The 21428-nt window shown below is 37.2% G+C and overlaps 1 protein-coding gene across 6 annotated transcripts in view; it reads left to right on the forward strand.

Annotated features, from left to right (window-relative positions):
• Positions 1 to 21428, forward strand: part of KLHL5 (kelch like family member 5) — a 148196-nt gene that overhangs the window by 68323 nt on the left and 58445 nt on the right. The window contains exons 2-3 of one of the 6 annotated variants that reach the window (XM_069593883.1): positions 13699 to 14175; positions 15290 to 15388. The exons of 3 other annotated variants lie outside the window; for them this stretch is intronic. In XM_069593883.1, coding sequence (XP_069449984.1) covers positions 13793 to 14175; positions 15290 to 15388 — 482 coding nt within the window. In that variant the 5' untranslated portion in view covers positions 13699 to 13792. Of the gene's footprint in view, positions 1 to 13698; positions 14176 to 15289; positions 15389 to 16516; positions 16717 to 21428 lie in introns of those variants that run through there. 2 more of the 6 variants (XM_069593884.1, XM_069593888.1) reach the window with 2 other exon arrangements.

The following is a 21428-nucleotide window of genomic DNA, read 5'->3' on the forward strand; positions in this document are numbered from 1 at the left end:
CGACTTCACTTTCACTTTTCATGCATTGGAGAAGGAAATGGCAACCCACTCCAGTGTTCTTGCCTGGAGAATCCCAGGGACGGAGGAGCCAGGTAGGCTGCCATGTATGGGGTCACACAGAGTCGGACACGACTAAAGCAACTTAGCAGCAGCAGCAGCATCTCCATTGAGACGGTGATGCCATCCAACCATCTCATCCTCTGTTGTCCCCTTTTCCTCCTGCTCTCAATCTTTCCCAGCATCAGAGTTTTTTCAGATAAGTCAGCTCTTTGTATCAGGTGGCCAAAGTATTGGAATTTCAGCTTCAACAACAGTCCTTCCAATGAACAACCAGGACTGATTTCCTTAAAGATGGACTGGTTGGATCTCCTTGCCATCCGAGGGACTCTCAAGAGTCTTCTCCAATACCACAGTTTAAAACCATCAATTCTTCAGGGCTCAGCTTTCTTTATAGTCCAACTCTCACATCTATACATGACTACTGGAAAAATCATATCCTTGACTAGATGGACCTTTGTTGGCAAAGTAATGTCTCTGCTTTTTAATATGCTATCTAGATTGGTCATAACTTTTCTTCCAAGGAGTAAGCGTCTTTTAACTTCATGGCTACAGTCACCATTTGCAGTGATTTTGGAACCCAAAAAAATAAAGTCAGCCACTCTTTCCACTGTTTCTCCATCTATTTGCCGTGAGGTGATGGGACTGGATGCCATGATCTTAGTTTTCTAAATGTTAAGCTTTCAGCCAACTTTTTCACTCTCCTCTTTCACTTCCATCAAGAGGCTCTTTAGTTCTTCACTTTCTGCCATAAGGGTGGTGTCATCTGCCCTTATATCTGAGGTTATTGATATTTTTTCCGGCAATCTTGATTCTAGCTTGTGCTTCATCCAGCCCAGCATTTCTCATGATGTACTCTGCATATAAGTTAAATAAGCAGGGTGACAATATACAGCCTTGACGTACTCCTTTTCCTATTTGAAACCAGTCTGTTGTTCCATGTCCAGTTTGAACTGTTGCTTCCTGACCTGCATACAGATTTCTCAGGAGGCAGGTGAGATGGTCTGGTATTCCTAATTCTTTCAGAATTTTCCACAGTTTGTTGTGATCACACATTCAAAGGCTTTGGCATAGTCAATAAAGCAGAAATAGATGTTTTTCTGGAACTCTCTTGCTTTTTCGATGATCCGGCAGATGTTGGCAATTTGATCTCTGGTTCCTCTGCCTTTTCTAAAACCAGCTTGAACATCTGGAAGTTCACGGTTCACATACTGTTGAAGCCTGGCTTGGAGAATTTTGAGCATTACTTTGCTAGCGTGTGAGAAAAGTGCAATTGTGTGGTAGTTTGAGCATTCTTTGGCATTGTCTTTCTTTGGGATTGGGATGAAAACTGATCTTTTCCAGTCCTGTGGCTCCTGCTGAGTATTCCAAATTTGCAGGCATATTGAGTGCAGCACTTTCACGGCATCATCTTTTAGGATTTGAAATAGCTCAACTGGAATTCCATCACCTCCATTAGCTTTGTTTGTAGTGATGCTTCCTAAGGCCCACTAGACTTTACATTCCAGGATGTCTGGCTCTAGGTGAGTGATCACACCATTGTGATTATCTGGGTCATGAAGATCTTTTTTTGTTCAATTCTTCTATGTATTCTTGCCACCTCTTCTTAATATCTTCTGCATCTGTTAGGTCCATACCATTTCTGTCTTTTATCGAGCCCATCTTTGCATGAAATATTCCCTCAGTATCTCTAATTTTCTTGAAGAAATCTCTAATCTTTCCCATTCTATTGTTTTCCTCTATTTGCACTGATCATTGAGGAATACTTATCTCTCCTTGCTATTCTTTGGAACTCTGCATTCAAATGGGTATATCTTTCCTTCCTCCTTTGCTTTTTGGTTCTCTTCTTTTCACGGCTATTTATAAGACCTCCTCAGACAGCTCTTTTGCTTTTTTGCATTTCTTTCTCTTGAGGATGGTCTTGATCCCTATCTCCTGTACAGTGTCATGAACCTCCGTCCATAGTTCTTCAGGCACTCTGTCTGTCAGATCTAATCCCTTAAATCTATTTCTCATTTCCACTGTATAGTTATAAGGGATTTGATTTAGGTCATACCTGAATGGCCTAGTGGTTTTTCCTGCTTTCTTCAATTTAAGTCTGAATTTGGCAATAAGGAGTTCATGATCTGAGCCACAGTCAGGTCCTAGTCTTGTTTTTGCTGACTGTACTACTACATCTTTGGCTGCAAAAAAAGTAATCTGTCTGATTTTGGTGTTGACCATCTGGTGATGTCCATGTTTAGAGTCTTCCCTTGTGTTGTTGGAAGAGGGTGTTTGCCTTGACCAGTGCATTGTCTTGGCAAAACTCTATTAGCCTTTGCCCTGTTTCATTCTGTACTCCAAGGCCAAATTTGCCTGTTACTCCAGGTGTTTCTTGACTTCCTACTTTTGCATTCCAGTCCCCTATAATAAAAAGGACATCTTTTTTGGTTGTTAATTCTAGAAGGTCTTGTAAGTCTTCATAGAACCAACTTCAGCTTCTTCAGCATTACTGGTTGGGGCATAGACGTGGATTACCGTGATATTGAATGGTTTGCCTTGGAAATGAACAGAGATCATTCTGTCGTTTTTGAGACTGCATCCAAGTACTGCATTTTTGACTCTTGTTGACTATGATGGCTACTCCGTTTCTTCTAAGGGAGTCTTGCCCACAGTAGTAGATATAATGGTTATCTGAGTTAAGTTCACCCATTCCAGTCCATTTAGTTCACTGATTCCTAGAATGTCGACATTCACTCTTGCCATCTTCTGTTTGACCACTTCCAATTTGCCTTGATTCATGGACCTATCATTCCAGGTTCCTATGCAATATTGCTCTTTACAGCATCGGACCTTACTTCTATCACCAGTCACATCCACAACTGGGTGTTGTTTTTGCTTTGGCTCCATCCCTTCATTCTTTCTGGAGTTATTTCTCCACTGATCTCCAGTAGCATATTGGCCACCTACCAACGTGGGGAGTTCATCTTTCTGTGTCTTATCTTTTTGCCTTTTCATACTGTTCATGGGGTTCTCAAGGCAAGAATACTGAAGTGGTTTGCCATTCCCTTCTCCAGTGGACCACATTTTATATATATATGTAACATATATATATATATATGTGTATATATATGTATATATATGTATATATATGTATGTTAGTTGCTCAGTCATGTCCAACTCTTTGCAACTAACATATAAGGATATGGTATCCTTCTTACTTAACCTATGTATGTTAATATTAGTGTTCGTATAGTCACCTAGGCTTCCCTCATAGCTCAGTCAGTAAAGAATCTGCCTGCATTGCAGGAGACTAGGGTTCGTTTCCTTGGTCGGGAAGATTCGCTGGAGAAGGAAATGGCAGCCTACTCTAGTATTCTTGGATGAAGAATCCCGTGGACAGAGGAGCCTGGCAGGCTACAGTCCGTGGAGATGCAAGAGTTGAACACAACTTAGCGACTCAGCCACCATAGCCGTCCATGTTTGAAAATGCTGTCACCTTTGACCTCTTCCTATCTATTTGACATGGGCATTTTATAAGGCCTGACCCTGTAGTAGGTTTTAACAGCCACTCCCCTTTCAGATCTCATTGCTTCTAGCCAGGGTTACTATCCTCTCACCTCAAAGAGTTTTCTAACTGATTTTCCCACCAATGGCGTCTTCCCTTACAAATCCATTCTTCACTTGCCAAATTAATTTTTTTTGAGGCATACTTCAAAATTCTCAACTCAAGAACCTCATCTTTTCCCAAATAAAAGACATATTTATTCCTTGATAATTAGTAAAGGTTTCATTCAAAACCCTCTTCTGCTGTATTTTAAGACCTTTCGGGTGAAGGTCTGTGCCATTAATTTAGTCATTTATTCTTTGGTCTAAATTCAGGAAATGTTTGGATGTTGCGCACTATAGAAGTTGTTAGGAGTGTGGTGACCCCTGCCCTGATAGATTTTACTGTCTGTTTTCTCATCTTTGAGTTCTTTCTACATACAGCACAATTTATTGAGTTTATATAATTACAGGATTCATTTTTACCTTTATAATGTTTGCTTTTGTGAGTTTGGAAAAGAGGTACAGAGTATCTGATATATTTCTGGAATTATAAAATTAAATCTCACGTCTTTCCTGATCTAGGTACTTAACGAACATTTTCTGCTATCATACATTTTAAAATTTTAGTGGAATTAAATGTCTTCAAATTGTTAAAATAAGCCAAATTCTGATAAAAGACTTAATTTAACAGTTTTTAAAGTATCCTAGAATTACCAAACTTTAAAAGTTTCTTTGAAATCATATGTTGTAACTTATTTTAGTTGAGAGGAAAACTGGGGAGGTGAAGTGCTGCTGAGTTAGTACAGCAAATTAGTTCTTGATGTGTTTTATGCCACATATATTACTGGTATATAAAACATACACCATATATGTGTTTTATGACGTGTATTTAGTATATATTAAAACTATAGGAATAGATTCATTAAAATTGAGTACTCATAAAACAAACACTGTTGTTTGTGAAAACTCCATGTGCAGAGAGATTTGTGTAATAGTGATTACCCATATAAACCAGTTACTGGATGACTGTAATTTGAATTGCTGAGTGAAGCCGTAGCTTTGAAAGCCACACTGTTGAAGTGAGCTCATCAGCAGTCTATCTTAATGACATCTAAGTGTTGCTATTGTCATATTGAATAACTTCATCTTTTAAATTCACAAACTAACATTTGAGCAGTTTTGAAGCAGAAGTTGCATGTGGATTCCTTAATTACATTTTGAAAAATATATTCATAATTGACACATCTATTTTAAACAATGTGTGATCCTTTGTATCTCAAGTTTAAGTAAAGCAAAGTTATTAAGAAAGAGTTACAGAATATAATTTGATAATCAATTTGAAAAAAATGTTATGTCGATCTGAAAAGACATTTGTTGTTTAGCCAATACATGTCAAAGTGATAAAAATTTTTATACCCAAAGAACAAAATAGAAAAAAAGAAATTCTTAGAGTAATATGTTGTAAATTTTCCTAAGTTGAAAAAATACTAAAGAGGTTTTCTTACCAGCAGTAAATGTTTTCTAATGTTCTTTTTAACATTCAATTCTTAAGTTTATAATTCCAGAAGTGTACATTTCAAGTATATGTCTTTTATTATTGCTCTTACAGTTACTGGATTGATTCATTCATTAGAGAAATATTTATTCAGCACCTGTCTTTCAAATACTATTCTAAGTGCTAGGTACAGCTGTGAGCCAAAGCTCTACCACAGCTAATTTGTGGTGGGCATAAAGATAACAAATAAGGGAATAAACATCTAATATGCCTGATGGTGACAAGTGCTATTAAAAAAAGGAAGAGGGTCAAGGAGATAGAGAGTGATGATGGATCTAATTCTTATGTGTAACCCTTGCAAACCATTTTAATAATTTAACAGTGTAATGACTTTTAATATGTATTGATCTTTCATCAGTAATTACTCTAAGAAGTACTTCTCATCAGAATTGCATAAATTTTTAAGTGAAACAATATGATATTGTATAGTAAAATTTACTGGGACAGAAGAAAAAGTGTTATTTAAATATACTGTGAATTCTATGCCATGAAAACGTAAATGCCTAAGTTTACTACATATTTTTCATAAGGAAAATATTTGGCCCAAGAATTCAGTGTTAACACTGGGAAGTAGTTCTATAGACCCTTTTCTATCATGGTAATTATAGCAAGCTACTTTATCAATAGATGATCTTTAATAGATGTTGTTAAAGTGAAGATTCTTTTGCCAAAATACATACCCAGGCTTAAGATTAGGCAGAAATTGTTAGAGAACTAGCTGTGAAGGATTTTTCAGCAAATTCTGTCTTTGGGGAGGATTTTCAAACTTTGCTTACCTAAATTCTCTACATTTATCATCATTCACTTAGGTTCAGTTCAGTCGCTTAGTCGTGTCTGACACTTTGCGAACCCATGAATTGCAGCACGCCAGGCCTCCCTGTCCATCACCAACTCCCAGAGTTTACTCAAACTCATGTCCATCAAGTTGGTGATGCCATCCAGCCATCTCATCCTCTGTTGTCCCCTGTTCCTCCTGCCCCCAACCCCTCCCAGCATCAGGGTCTTTTCAAATGAGTCAACTCTTTGCATGAGGTGGCCAAAGTATTGGAGTTTCAGCTTTAGCATCAGTCCTTCCAATGAACACCCAGCACTGATCTCCTTTAGAATGGATTCGTTGGATCTCTTTGCAGTCCAAGGGACTCTCAAGAGTCTTCTCCAACACCACGGCTCAAAAGCATCAATTCTTGGGCGCTCAGCTTTCTTCACAGTCCAACTCTCACATCCATACATGACCACTGGAAAAACCGTGGCCTTGACTAGACGGACCTTTGTTGGCAAAGTAATGTCTCTGCTTTTGAATATGGTATCTAGGTTGGTCATAACTTTCCTTCCAAAAAGTAAGCATCTTTTAATTTCATGGCTGCAGTCACCATCTGCAGTGATTTTGGAGCCCCAAAAAATAAAGTCTGACACTGCTTCCACTGTTTCCCCATCTATTTCCCATGAAGTGATGGGACCAGATGCCATGATTTTAGTTTTCTGAATGTTGAGCTTTAAGCCAACTTTTTCACTCTCCTCTTTCACTTTCATTACCCTTATTCAATTTGACATTTAAAATTTTTCTTGTATCGATTATTAGAGAAGAAACTAAAGAATTGAGAAAATAACAGAATTAGGTCTTTTATTTTAAATATTTTAATGGTCATGTTGTCCTCTTTCTAGGTTTTAATTTTTCTTTGATTAAACTTGCTAGAAGGGAAGAAATTTTTAGAGCTAGGTCTCTAATTCTTTTATTTCTTAATTGTTTAGTTTCATCTCTGCTGCTGCTGTTGCTGCTAAGTTGCTTCAGTTGTGTCCGACTCTGTGCCACCCTGTAGACGGCAGCCCACCAAGGCTCCCCCGTCCCTGGGATTCTCCAGGCAAGAACACTGGAGTGGGTTGCCATTTCCTTCTCCAGTGCGTGAAAGTGAAAAGTGAAAGTGAAGTCGCTCAGTCATATCCGACTATTAGCGCGACCCCATAGACTGCAGCCTACCAGGCTCCTCCGTCCATAGGATTTTCCAGGCAGGAGTACTGGAGTGGGGTGCCATTGTCTTCTCCGAGTTTCATCTCTAATCTTTATTATTTCATGGCTCCTTTTAGAGGAGTTTTCAACTTGAATAGATGACTTAGTGCATGTCTTTTCTTTCCTTTTAAAATAATTGATGCATTTAGAAAATCACAGTCTTACAGCAGAGGAATTATCCCACCTACAGTGACTATCCAAACTGCCCACTGTGCTTAGGTACCATCCGTTTTTCTTTTATTAAAGTCTTACTTTTTTTGCTCTGGTGCTCCCACCTATAATCACAGTCTCACTTTCCTGTTGGATCATTCTCATCATTCTAATATGTTCTGTATATTTTAAAAACAAATACGTAGACAAAATAGATCCATTACCTTGATTCCTCTCAATTCTTCCAGCCATTATGTCATTCCACAGCCTCACTATGGAGCAAAATTTTCCGAAGGTGTCTGTACATGCTGTCTCTTATTTCTCATCTGCCATTAACTCTTCAACCCATCATAGTCTGGCTTTTGTCCCCAACCCTTTAATGAAACTGTTCCTATCTGATTTGGCAAAATTTTTATGTTGCCAATTCTATGGACATTTTTCTTTGCACATGGTACCTGACCTCTTATTTGACATAGTGACCATGGCTTTTGCCTTGAAAGACCTGTGTTCCTTGAGTTGCCTAACACCAGACCCTGCTGAGTTTCCTCTGCTTCATTGGTTATTCCTTCTTGGTGTTCTCTGGTGCCTTTATCTGGTAGAGATCTTTGGAGCTTGGAACCGAGTTCCAGGAACATTTTTCCAGCTATCTAACATCTCCATCTAGATGTCCCAAAGTTGCCTCTAACTTAAAAAGAAATGAAGACTAATTTTTAAAGTATCATAGCTAATGAGGAAGTATGAAAATGACTGTATATAAGATAAATGTACTCAATATTTTTATTATAATGGCAACAACCATGTGGAAATGCTAGAAAAAAGCGCATTTACAACAGTGAGAAAATGAGAACTTAATAAAAATTTTAATAAGTCACAGGGCCTATAGACAAAAGATTTAAAAACCTTATTGTTGAGCATAAGATCTGAGTAAACTAAAAAACACATGTATGCTTTGATGTGAAGCCTTGATATGATAAAATGCCAGTCGTCTTAAAGTTAATACTCAAATTTAATACAATCTCAATTAGAATCTTAATAGAGTTGAAGTTTTTTTGAAAGGATTGGGTAATATTGAAGTATATATGGAAGAATACATACTCAAAATTAGTTTAAAAATTATTGTCCAAGAATATATGTGGAGATAGGATCCTTAACAGGTATTTAACATTTTATAAATGTACTGGGATTAAAGCACTGTAATATTGGCATAAAAATAGACAAAGAGTGGAACAGAATTATCATCCTGAATTGCTAAAATTCATAACAAAAATAGTACCTCAATTCAGTGGGAAGAGGGTGGTTTATATAAAAATGATGTTGGTAATAGAGAGCTCATACTGGAAATACCACACAATTGCACTCATCTTACATGCTAGCAAAGTAATGCTCAAAATTCTCCAAGCCAGGCTTCAACAATACGTGAACCGTGAACTTCCAGATGTTCAAGCTGGTTTTAGAAAAAGCAGAGGAACCAGAGATCAAATTGCCAACATCTGCTGGATCATCAAAAAAGCAAGAGAGTTCCAGAAAAACATCTATTTCTGCTTTATTGACTATGCCAAAGCCTTTGACTGTGTGGATCACAACAAACTGGGAAATTCTTCAAGAGATGGGAATACCAGACCACCTGACCTGCCTCCTGAGAAATCTGTATACAGGTCAGGAAGCAACAGTTAGAACTGGACATAGAACAACAGACTGGTTCCAAATAGGAAAAGGAGTACATCAAGGCTGTATATTGTCACCCTGCTTATTTAACTTATATGTAGAGTATATCTATCATGAGAGATGCTGGGCTGGATGAAGCACAAGCTGGAACCAAGATTGCCAGGAGATATGCAGATGATACCATTGTTATGGCAGAAAGTGAAGAAGAACTTAAGAGCCTCTTGATTAAAGTGAAAGAGGAGAGGGAAGAAGTTGGCTTAAAGCTCAACATTTAGAAAACTAAGATCATGGCACCCAGTCCCATCACTTCATGGCAAATAGATGGGGAAACAGTGTCAGACTTTATTTTGGGGGGCTCCAAAATCACTGCAGATGGTGACTGCAGCCATGAAGTTAAAAGATACTTGCTTCTTGGAAGAAAAGCTATGACCAACCTAGGCAGCATATTAAAAAGCAGAGACATTACTTTGCCAACAAAGGCCCGTCTAGTCAAGGCGATGGTTTTTCCAGTAGTCATGTAAGGGTGTGAGAGCTGGTCTATAAAGAAAGCGAGTGCCCAAGAATTGATGCTTTTGAACTGTGGTGTTGCAGAAGACTCTTCAGAGTCTCTTGGACTGCAAGGAGATCCAATCAGTCCATCCTAAATGAGATCAGTCCTGAATGTTCTTTGGAAGGACTGATGTTGAAGCTGAAACTCCAATATTTTGGCCACCTAACGCAAAGACCTGACTCATTGGAAAAGACCCTGATGCTGGGAAAGATTGGAGGTGGGAGGAGAAGGGGACAAGAGAGGATGAGATGGTTGGATGGCATCACCAACTCAATGGACATGAGTTTGGGTAAACACCGGGAGTTGGTGATGGACAGGGAGGCCTGGCGTTCTGCAGTCCATGGGGTTGCAAAGAGTCGGACATGACTGAGCAACTGAACTGAACTGACTGATAATACTTATTGTTGACTACTGGGCCTGTGAAAATAAGGATACACTCACTTTAGTTTTGAAAATATGAATTTTATGAAAGTTAACTATCTTTTCAAATTTAAAATAGACATACTTTGAACCCAGGAATTCCACTTCTGTGAATAAATCCCATAGATAACAAAAGCCTCACAAGGATTTTTATTTCAAAATTATTTTAATAGCATAAAAGCATAAAATCAATCTGCATGCCCACTAATAAGGAAATAGTTTAATAAATTGCATTTTATAGTTATGAAATATTATTCAACTCTTAAAAGATCATTATTAATTTATATTTCCATGTATATAATTTTAGTGAGAAAAGCAAAATGCCAAAAATATGTACAATATAATCTCCTTTATAAAACAAAATAATAAAAACTATATATGTGTATGTAAGTTTGGATATGAATTTTATAAACATGGAGAAAGATGTGAAAGGCTATACACCAAGCTGTCAACATTGATTACCAGGAAGACTGAGTGGTGAAGATGGACAAAATAAGTGTCTCCATGAAGAAAAGCATGCAGTGTGAGCCTGCTGATGTAGAAGGATGGGGCAGGGTGTTGTATATACATGCATATGTATGTATGTATGCAGCTAAACCCATGATTATTACAGCAGTGGTTAGAAACTGCTGCTTCGCCTTTGCCAACCGAAGATCCTGCTGTTGCTGGTGCTGCTGCTAAGTCACTTCAGTCGTGTCTGACTCTGTGCGACCCCATAGACGGCAGCCCACCAGGCTTCCCCGTCCCTGGGATTCTCCAGGCAAGAACACTGGAGTGGGTTGCCATTTCCCTCTCCAATGCATGAAAGTGAAAAGTGAAAGTGAAGTTGCTCAGTCGTGTCCGACTCTTCGCGACCCCATGGACTGCAGCCCACCAGGCTCCTCCGTCCATGGGAGTTTCCAGGCAAGAGTACTGGAGTGGGGTGCCATTGCCTTCTCCAACCGAAGATCCTAGTTTCCCTTTAATCAGAAAGCCTGTTTCAGGGGTTAATCTCGCACCTGCATCTCTAGCCTACTCAGAAGAGCTTCTGTACTTAAGAGGTATTTATTTAATGCATTTCTCAATTCCTCTGTGAAAAGGGTCTTTGGCCCCTCTTGGGACTAGAGGCATGGTTCAGCATTTTAACATTCACATCTTTGGATTTCTTCTCTATCACATACTGAGAAATATCTGGTACCTCAGTGGCCTTTAAAGTCCATTCTTGTGTTCAGGCTTCAACCAGTCAACCAAACAGCAAAACAATTAAAATTAGTTATTGGAGCTGGCACATTGTAAATGGACTCTCTGGTAAGTGTTCTCATATTGACAGATTGAATCCAATTTAAAATTTTATTTACATGTTATATTTATTAAGATAAATTCCTTATTTGTAATGTTCATTTAATTATTTTCTCTGCCAGAATAAATAGCCCTCTTAAAGATCTTTGTTATGTATCTTTCCACAACTTGTGGTGCCTTAAACATATAAATGCTTGGTAAATATTATACTTATTTGCATGAAGACAGTGATGGTAAGATCATCATGAACTACTGCAGTGGCCTTTCTTCATTGTGGGTCTGTGCCAGTGGCGTTTCTTCATTGTGTGGGTCTGTACTTGCAGATATTTACCATCTCTGGCCTCTGCCCACTCAGTGCCCTCTTTTGTCATTCCAACAACTAAAAATCCACGCCCCCTCCTTTCAGGGTGTGGGAGCGGTGCTCCTCTTGTGGAGAACCATAAGGCTAGAGTAATTGGAGAAGCCTTACTAAGGGGCAGCAGTGCCAGTGATAAACCTTGAAGGATGAGTGAATTTCCAAAACTAGAGAAATTGGGAGACAAACGGCATGTGGAAGAGGAAGCACCATAATGTAGCCTCTGAAGTGGTGTGTCCATGTTGGAAAATAGTTAGAAACAAAGTTGGATATGTAGAGTGGAGTTAGAAGGTTGTGGATAGGAAGAGTCTGGCAGAGGTGAAGAAGAGGGAAAAGTATCATTTCATACTGTAATGCATGCTGTGTACTACTGCCAAATTAACTTTCTAAAAGCATTGCCCTATTCAGCAGTCCACTTAAGATTGCCTGCTAGCCTTTACACTTTGGCTCTGTGCTCAGGACATTTTATGCCATCTTATGCATATGCAACTTTGTCTCTTACTACTCCTTAAAATTAATTAGGAATGTCTGGTTGGCTGATCAGACTGATAGCTCCCCCTCTTTCTTTGTTAGTATGCTCACTTAATGCTTTTATTGATACATTTCTTCCTTGATAAAACCTTTCATCATTCTGCCTACGCAACTTCTTCCCATTCTTAGAAGCCTTCTCCCTAATTGAACTGACCCATAGCACTCCACACCATGCTGGTATCTCCTTTCTCTTTCTCACAGTATTTATGGTTTGTTGTACAGTGTTTGGCACAGAATTGTATATGGCTTTTCATGCCTCTCATTCTTATGTCTCTGAATAATTTTTATTCTCCTAAAGAGCTGTGTAAAGTTAAGGTATATGCCTCACAATATTTTGTAAGCCTTCAAAACAGCTTTTTTTTTTTTTGGTCATTCGAAAGATATTGGGCACCCTGAAAGCTCAAATTCTGATTTGTACATTTGTAGGTAACAAAATGTTAATACTGCAGCATTATAGTGTTTCTTATATTTAAGTTGTCATTTTTTGTTTCAGTAACTCAGTTTAATTATTTTTGAGCGTAAGAACAAAGATGTGTATCGGTGTCCCCCACAATGCTTGGTAGAGTGTCTTGCTCACAGTTACCATTCAGTATTTTAAAATTTGATTGTATTTGATAGATTTTTATTTGCTTTATCAATGTGCCTTAGCTATAACCATGTTCAGACCATTTGTTTTGTCAACAACAGAGGGTACCGTTAGTGTATTTGTATACCCAAGAAAGAATCCTATCCCAGTCCTAGGTATCTTTCTTGAGCCACATTTTCCTTTTGCCAAGTAGTGTCATAGGAATTTGTCTACTGTACTAAATCAGAATGGCTCAGTCATAATTATAAAGCCATACTGACTTCAGGTTATTTATTTTAAAAAGAGTAAGTACTGTCGTATTTTGATCCTTTGTAGTTTCCAAACTTTTTCTCTCTCTTTAGTCTTCTCAATATTCTTTGCTCAAATGAAGTCCTACCGAGTATCGTACTGTATTAATGAAACACCCTCCTTTCCTTAAGGGAGAAAACAGAAGAGGAGAGCAGTAAACCGGAGCCCCACCTTTGTATTTCTCCTCCTTTCTCACCCCCATCCAGAGTACAGCTTCAACATCACTATAACTCATCTGATTTAAAAATGCTTTCTAAAACAGTGATTGTGAAATTCATTTAGGAACTTAGTATAAAGATAGAAATATTTAGTTTTACAGTGATTTTTAAGTACAAAGGAAAATGCTGTGGAATACATTTCTTGTTTCAGCAATAAAAGAGTTAATGTACTAAGCAGCAGAGACAGACACTGCAACGGGATAGTGCTTTCTGTCTCTGTCATTTGTGGTTTAAGAAAAGGGGGTGGTGTTCTGCATTTAAAAGGACTTTAATGAATGCTGTCAGTGTTTGTGAGAGCTAATGGTCAGTAAGGGAAAGGAGAGCAGGGGAAAGTCTAGCTGCTTCAGGATAGGTGGATGAGAGTTTGCTCTGATTGAACGGAATGTTCCACCGTGTTTCCTCCTTTTTCATTGTCCTTTGTTCTTTATAATCTGATATATTGGTATAAAAGTAAATGTAGATATATATGTGAATGTGATTTATTTTCCTTTCAATTTGTTTATTGTGTACAGCAGGGCATATACTTCTCTTATCTTGGTTGGATGCACAAATCTGTGTGCAGTGCTTTTTGCCCGTTGCCTAGACGATCACTTGGTTTCTCTGAGGATGTCTGGTTCTCGTAAAGAGTTTGATGTGAAGCAGATTTTGAAAATCAGATGGAGGTGGTTTAGCCATCAAGCATCATCTCCTAATTCTACAGTTGACAGCCAGCAGGGAGAATTTTGGAATCGAGGACAGACTGGAGCGAATGGTGGGAGAAAGTTTTTAGATCCATGTAGCCTGCAATTGCCTTTGGCTTCAATTGGTTACCGAAGGTCCAGCCAACTGGATTTTCAGAATTCACCTTCTTGGCCAATGGCATCCACCTCTGAAGCCCCTGCATTTGAGTTTACAGCAGAAGATTGTGGCGGTGCACGTTGGCTGGATAGACCAGAAGTGGATGATGGCACTAGTGAAGAAGAAAATGAATCTGAGTCCAGTTCATGCAGGTTGATTATTTTTTTTACTGTTAGAAATGGGGTGTGGGGGGATATTCTCTAGACTGTTTAAAATAATTTAGTGTTATTGTTTAAAATCTATGATTATACATATATATGCCTCTACATAAATACACATATATATTGATATGTATATGTGGTACTTTTACTGGGGTTTTTTAAATGTTCTAATATTGATTTTAATTCTGGAAAATTATAAAGACAACAAATAGCTTTCATTTTGAAATATCTTGTGTTCCATATATAGATCTGGCTCTGCCTTGAAAATAATATATGGTAGCAGTTTAATGCCTCATGCCTTGTAGTTTGCTTCCTTCATGTACCTTCTATAGTCTTATAGCAAAACTATAGGAAACATTTCTGTAGTACAGAAAATTTTATGACATTTCAGTTTGCAATGGATTATAGTCATTTTTTAATTTTAGTGAAAGTGAAAGGTTTTACCAGGAGATGCACATGGTACTTGCCAGTAATTTTTATTTGCACTGTTGTGGTTGTCAGTAATATTTTTCTTATGGTTATTTCTCTTTGTCCTATGTTGCAGCCCTCTTGACTAATACAGAGAATACAGTAGCACATCTCTTTCTAAGATGACAGCTACTAATTCCTGTTAGCTTGACTTCACTGGAAATTGTGCTATTTAGGGAAATGAAGGACATTCCTTCAGGAAAGTATAAGGGAACATAGAGGAGCTAGATGTGGTCAGCTCGTAAAAAGGGGGCAAAAAGAAGGGGAAATGAGTTCGAAAATTAAAAATTGGTTAAATTCATATGACTTTATCCATTTTCACCCATGGAGCCAGGCTTTACTTTTGAAATGAATTTTCTTCTTAATCAGTTTAAACTACTATCACATCTTAAGAAATAAGTTAGAGCCTGAAAGTCACCTTCTGATTCATCTTCAAAAATATTTAAAGGCTTATTTTTCTAGATTAATTACTGGATCCTTTTTCTTTTAAAATTTCTCTGCAGGTTTTGATAACACTTGTAATTTGTATGTTGATTATTATTAATATAGGCATCATAAGAGATGGAGACAAAATGAGTTCATATATTCAAGCATCTCTTACTTGGGGATATTTACCACCTTCTCTTCTAATCTTCAGAATATGGAATTCTGAACTGTGGTGTTGGAATAGTAACAAATATAGAGCAGTCATCTATGCTCATTTGTGTTATGGAGAGAGGGGAATATCTTTACATAGGTAACTAGTATATTTAATTTTTAAAAAATAATTAGTTCATGATTTAGCATTATATTAAGAGAATAGAAGCCACTGATAATTTTCATATGGAGATCATTTGAATTAATATGGTTTCATTGTTTTGTGTTGTCTTTGGATACTTGTTGCCATAAAAGGAGTGATTTATTTAGTAAAAGGTTCAGGGTTTACCATTTTTGTGAGAAACCAAAGAGTAATCAATCATCTTTGCATTTGAAAATCAATATAATGTATCAAAAATATTTTAACAAAATTAGAGGAAAAAAAGGGTTCATTCATTTACCAGCATAAGTTATAAAAATCTTAACATGTGTCTTCTACTTGGAGAGATTATACATATGTGAGGGAGTATAAAATTTATATACATGTATATAATCTTACATTACACACACCTGGGTCACTGTAATTTACTTCCTTACAGGAAAGGTAGTTTGAAAGCTAATGATTACCGAAATTAAGTTACTCTATTCTTTAGTATCCACATTAAAATGTCATCTTGATGGGATAGTCATTATGACAGAAAAAGATTGCTTTTATTTTTGAACTGAGATTGCTGTGTGCATAGTTCAAGAATATATAATTGATGTTTTTATTTGTAGGAGTTATAAAAATCAGAAAATTATATTTTCTAAAATTTAAAATGAATGTAGCTATTTTTTTTTAAAAAATGCTAATAGAGAAGATTGAGAAAATAAATAGTAAGGGAATAAACAGTTCACATCTGCAGTGACCAAACTCTTTCTAAAATACTATTTCAAAAATAAAATGTACTTAAAGAAAATGTCTTTGATTTTTAGATTTGAGAGGAAATGTGTCAAAGAAATTTAATATTCTTGGTGGCTTAAAATTTCTATCCTAACATCTTACTGCAAAAAAAGTGAAAATCATTTTAGACTTTAGAAATGTCATTTGTGTGTATACTTTTACTTTTCCATTTTTTTCCAGATTAAATGTATCAGTTTTCATACCCTTCTTCAATCCTCCAGCTCTAAGTCTTTGATCTTCATCATGAGGATACATGTATTTGCCTCCAGCTTTTTGATTAAGTGAGCAATCTCTCTAGGTGGTTGCCCTTCTACTGTAAATAAATAAAAAACTATCACGGTTAATGTCAAAGAAAGCTACACTGACATTCATCAAATTTTGTATATAACTTGAATATAGTTCTTTTCCTTATATACTATCTGCAATAAAATATATAGCAAACATTTTATTTCAGTATACCATAGACTGGCATGACGTGATGGAGGAATTCATATGATATATGTTTCATCAGTTGTATTCAAACCTGCCTGACTCTTCAATTTATGGTAATTTCTGCTGTCTCACATCTAAGTGATTTAAAAGTTTCTTATCTTTTAACTTTGACTTGTGTCTGTAGCTTAGCCACTTTTTCTCCAATGTCGTTCCTTTGTTATTAAAATACAAACTTTGATTTTTACACCTTGAGGAATTTTAGGCCCTGAGTAACAGAATTGTGACCTTTTGTGTGAGCAGTAGATTTCTATGACTGTAACTCAAGATGAATTTTCACCAGGGCCAGTCAGGTTTACATGATTAACTCATCTTGGGACCATAACATAAACACAGTTTACACTGTTGATTGGCCAACTTTGAAATTATGGTATTTTTACATAGTGAAGAAATTTTCATTATTTCAACCTTGTTTATGAAGTTAAACATTTTTTATTTCAGATTATTTTTTAATTTATTTAAAATAGTAGTATTTAAAATACTACTGTATTTTCTAAATATCCCAATAAAGTAATAGCTAATACTGGCTGGGTATTTAATGTCTGTGAGACACTGTTCTAAGCATTTTAGTGCTGTATTACATCATTTAGTCTTCACAGATTTCTGGGTTTGATTGTCACTATTGTCATGCTAACTGTAGAGATGAGGCCAGTGAGGCACGGAAAGGTTAAGTAACTTGCTCAAAAATAGTAAGTAAAATGAAGCTGCATTTTTAAAAAACTAAAGTTTGTATTTTTATAATACTTTCAGATTTACAGGAAAATTACAGAGATAATGTAGTGAGTTCCTATATATCCCACACCCAGTTTTCCCTATTATTTCCCTAACAGTTATTAACATGTTAGAACATGGTGTATCCATTACTGTGAACCAGTATGATACATTGTTATTAGTTAAAGACCATACTTGATTCAGATTCCCTTAATGTCTGAATACCTAAAGTTCTTTTTCTGTTACAGGATCCCACCTAGGATACTGATGACATTTAATCATCACATATCCTTAGGCTCCTCTAGGCTATGACAGTTTCTCAGACTTCCCTTGTTTTTGATGACCTTGGCAGTTTGGGGAGTAGTGGTTAGGTATTTTGCAGAATGTCTTACTCAGTTGGGATTTGTCTGATACTTTTCTCATGATTAAACTGGGGTTATAAGTTTTAGGGAGGAAGACCACAAAGGTAAAGTGCCATTTTCATCACACCCAAATCAATGATAGATATCAGTCTGACTTACCATTGTTAATATTGACCTTGGTCTCTTGGAAATAGCTGCATTTTGAACCCAAATCATTAACATGTAAATTTCATGGACAAATACCAGTAGACAGTTCTCTGTGACTTTTCATTTAATCACTGAGTTCGCTTTGGATTAACATAATAGTTACTGATTCATTCTAACCAGTTTTACCTTCTCTCCTCAACTAATTTTCTCAGCATGGTTCTTGAAACAAGCCACCTCTGACTGACTTACAGGTATAATCTCTTGACAGCCATTTACCCACAGTCATCCGATCCACTGTATTCATTGCTTGCTATTCTGTTTCAGCAGATATCCTTGAACGCTTCTGTTCCTGGTCTGTTGATTTGCCTTTCTTTGATTCATCCTGAAGATATTCAGGCCCTTCTCTCCCAGCAAGGGGTTATCTTCATAATATAGCATTTCTCAAGTGCTGTCCCTTTTTTCTTGACCCTTTTTTTTCTCATTAGATGAAGCATTCTTGATTTAATAGAAGTCTAGATTAGGACAGATCTTAATAGGAGCATAAATTTTAAACCCAAGAATTTATGTAGAATTAATTGAAAGTAATTAGTAGTGTCTCTTTCTGTTGTTGACCCTTTTTAATATTATGTTTTTATGTCAAACACCTTCTTTGAACCAGTCTATTAATTCTGATTCATTTTAAAATTAAAATATTATACATCTCCACATGAAAAAAAACCTTTACTTCCAGAGATGGCAGAGAAGTTCTACTATATTGTACCTATATCAAGAAAGGATGTATTGTAATGTACTCCTCACACATAAGCCCAAGTCATATCATGGATACCCTTGACATAAGCTATAGAACCTTTCCCCAGAAAACCCTCTGTATGTGTGTGTCTATATGTGCATGTATGTACACACACATATGTTAAATATTTCATACAGGGTTCAGTTCAGTCACTCAGTCGTGTCCAACTCTTTGCGACCCCATGAAGTGCAGCATGCCAGGCCTCCCTGGACATCACCAACTCCCGGAGTTTACCCAGACTCATCTCCATTGAGTTGGTGATGCCATCCAACCGTCTCATCCTCTGTCGTCCCCTTCTCCTCCTGCCCTCAATCTTTTCCAGCGTCAGGGTCTTTTCAAATGAGTCAGGTCTTTGCATGAGGTGGCCAAAGTATTGGAGTTTCAGCTTCAACATCAGTCCTTCCAGTGAACACACAGGACTGATTTCCTTTAGAATGGAGAGGTTAGATCTCCTTGCAGTCCAAGGGACTCTCAAGAGTCTTCTCCAACACCACAGTTCAAAAGCATCAATTCTTTGGTGCTCAGCTTTCTTTATAGTCCAACTCACATCCGTACATGACCACTGGAAAAACCATAGCCTTGACTAAACAGACCTTTGTTGGCAAAGTAATGTCTCTGCTTCATAAATCCCCTAAAGTCTATCTTTACATTGTATCAATCAGTGTTCTTAGTTTTAAGCAACTGAAACTGACTGGCTGGTTTAAACAGAATAGAAATTTATTGAAATCATTAGTTCCCAAAAAGAATTAGCTTAGCAAAACGGCTGATGGGTTCTAGAGTTGCACAACTGACCTTTGTAAGTCCAAATTTTTAAGGCAGAGGAAATTTTTATGACACTTAACTGCTTCTATGTTCATCCATTTGTAACTAGACAATGAAGTTTTACATTTTTAGAATTAGATAAATTAGGCATGAAAAACAGTGATACAGACATACACACAATCACTCAATATGCACAAAGCCGTATAATTTGGCCATTTAACTTTAGGGAGTATGTTAGTAGAGAATAGGCCAAGATGATAAGAGATTCAGAAATCTAGTGTCTCAAATAAAATAGAAGTTTATTTCTCTGTCATCTCACAAATGGACAAATGGCTCAGGGCAGACAGGTAGCTCTGCTACCCAAGTTCCCTCAGAGACCTAGGTTCCTTCCATACTCTTTCTCCATCCCATAGGGCGTTATTCTTTCTTTATGGTCAAAGCTTCCTAAGCTCCCCCTCCGCATTCTAGCCTGTGGGATAGAGCAAGGAAAGAGCAAGGAGGACATTAAGCTATTAACACAAATTACAGATATTAGTTCTGTGCATGTGCCATTGTTGAAAACCTAGTCACATGGCCACAGTGAGTAGCAAAGGAAGTTCAAATGTGGTATCTGCCTGGGTAGCCGTGTGTCCAGGTAAAACTCACTACTGTGGTGGATGTGAAGAATGATTTGGGGGTTATGATCAACAGGGTGCAAGAGGTGAAGACAGCTGGATAGCTGTCTCTTCAGAATCCTTTTGATCTAATTTTTGATGAGTTTTTTTCAATATTGTGTACTATTTTTTTTTACCATTAGACATTAGCAAATAGAGATAAACAGAAATAAAAAAATGAAAATCACTAATTACCCTACCACCTTGAAATAATAACTATTAACAATTTGAGGAAGTGTTCGTCCAGTATATTTTATACTAGTATAGAATAAAAATATGTTTTTAGAATAAAAACTGAATTTCATTGTGTGTACTGTTTTGCAACATTTTTGCCTTGACATATTCCTTTCCCTATTTGGAACCACTCTGTTGTTCCATGTCCAGTTCTAACTGTTGCTTCCTGACCTGCACACAGATTTCTCAGGAAGCAGGTCAGGTGGTCTGGTATTGCCATCTCTTAAAGAATTTTCCACAGCTTGTTGTGATCCGCACAGTCAAAGGCTTTGAAATAGTGAATAAAGCAGAAGTAGCATGTTTTTCTGGAACTCTCTTGCGTTTTCAATGACCCAACAGATGTTGGCAATTTGATCTCTGGTTCTCTGCCTTTTCTAAAACCAGCTTGAACATCTGGAAGTTCACGGTTCACATACTGTTGAAGCCTGGCTTGGATAATTTTGAGCATTACTTTGCTAGTGTGTGAGAAAAGTGCAATTGTGCGGTAGTTTGAGCATTCTTTGGCATTGCCTTTCTTTGGGATTGGGATGAAAACTGACCTTTTTCAGTCCTGTGGCTCCTGCTGAGTTTTCCAAATTTGCTGGCATATTGAGTGCAGCACTTTCACAGCATCATCTTTCAGGATTTGAAATAGCTCAACTGGAATTCCATCACCTCCATTAGCTTTGTTTGTAGTGATGCTTCCTAAGGCCGGCTTGACTTCACATTCCAGGATGTCTGGCTCTAGGTGAGTGATCACACCATCGTGATTATCTGGGTCATGAACATCTTTTTTGTTCAGTTCTTCTGTGCATTCTTGACATCTCTTCTTAGTATCTTCTGCTTCTGTTAGGTCCATACCATTTCTGTCCTTTATTGTGCTCATCTTTGCATGAAATGTTCCCTTGATATCTCTAATTTTCTTGAAGAGATCTCTAGTCTTTCCCATTCTATTGTTTTCCTCTATTTCTTTGCACTGATCATTAATGGGTTTATCTTTCCTTTTCTCTTTTGCTTTTTGGTTCTCTTCTTTTCACAGCTATTTGTAAGACCTCCTCAGAGAACCATTTTGTTTTTTTGCATTTCTTTGTCTTGGGGATGGTCTTGATCCCTGTGTCCTGTACAATGTC

Source organism: Ovis canadensis, chromosome 6 (genome assembly GCF_042477335.2).
Source record: "Ovis canadensis isolate MfBH-ARS-UI-01 breed Bighorn chromosome 6, ARS-UI_OviCan_v2, whole genome shotgun sequence".
Classification (NCBI taxonomy): domain Eukaryota; kingdom Metazoa; phylum Chordata; class Mammalia; order Artiodactyla; family Bovidae; genus Ovis; species Ovis canadensis.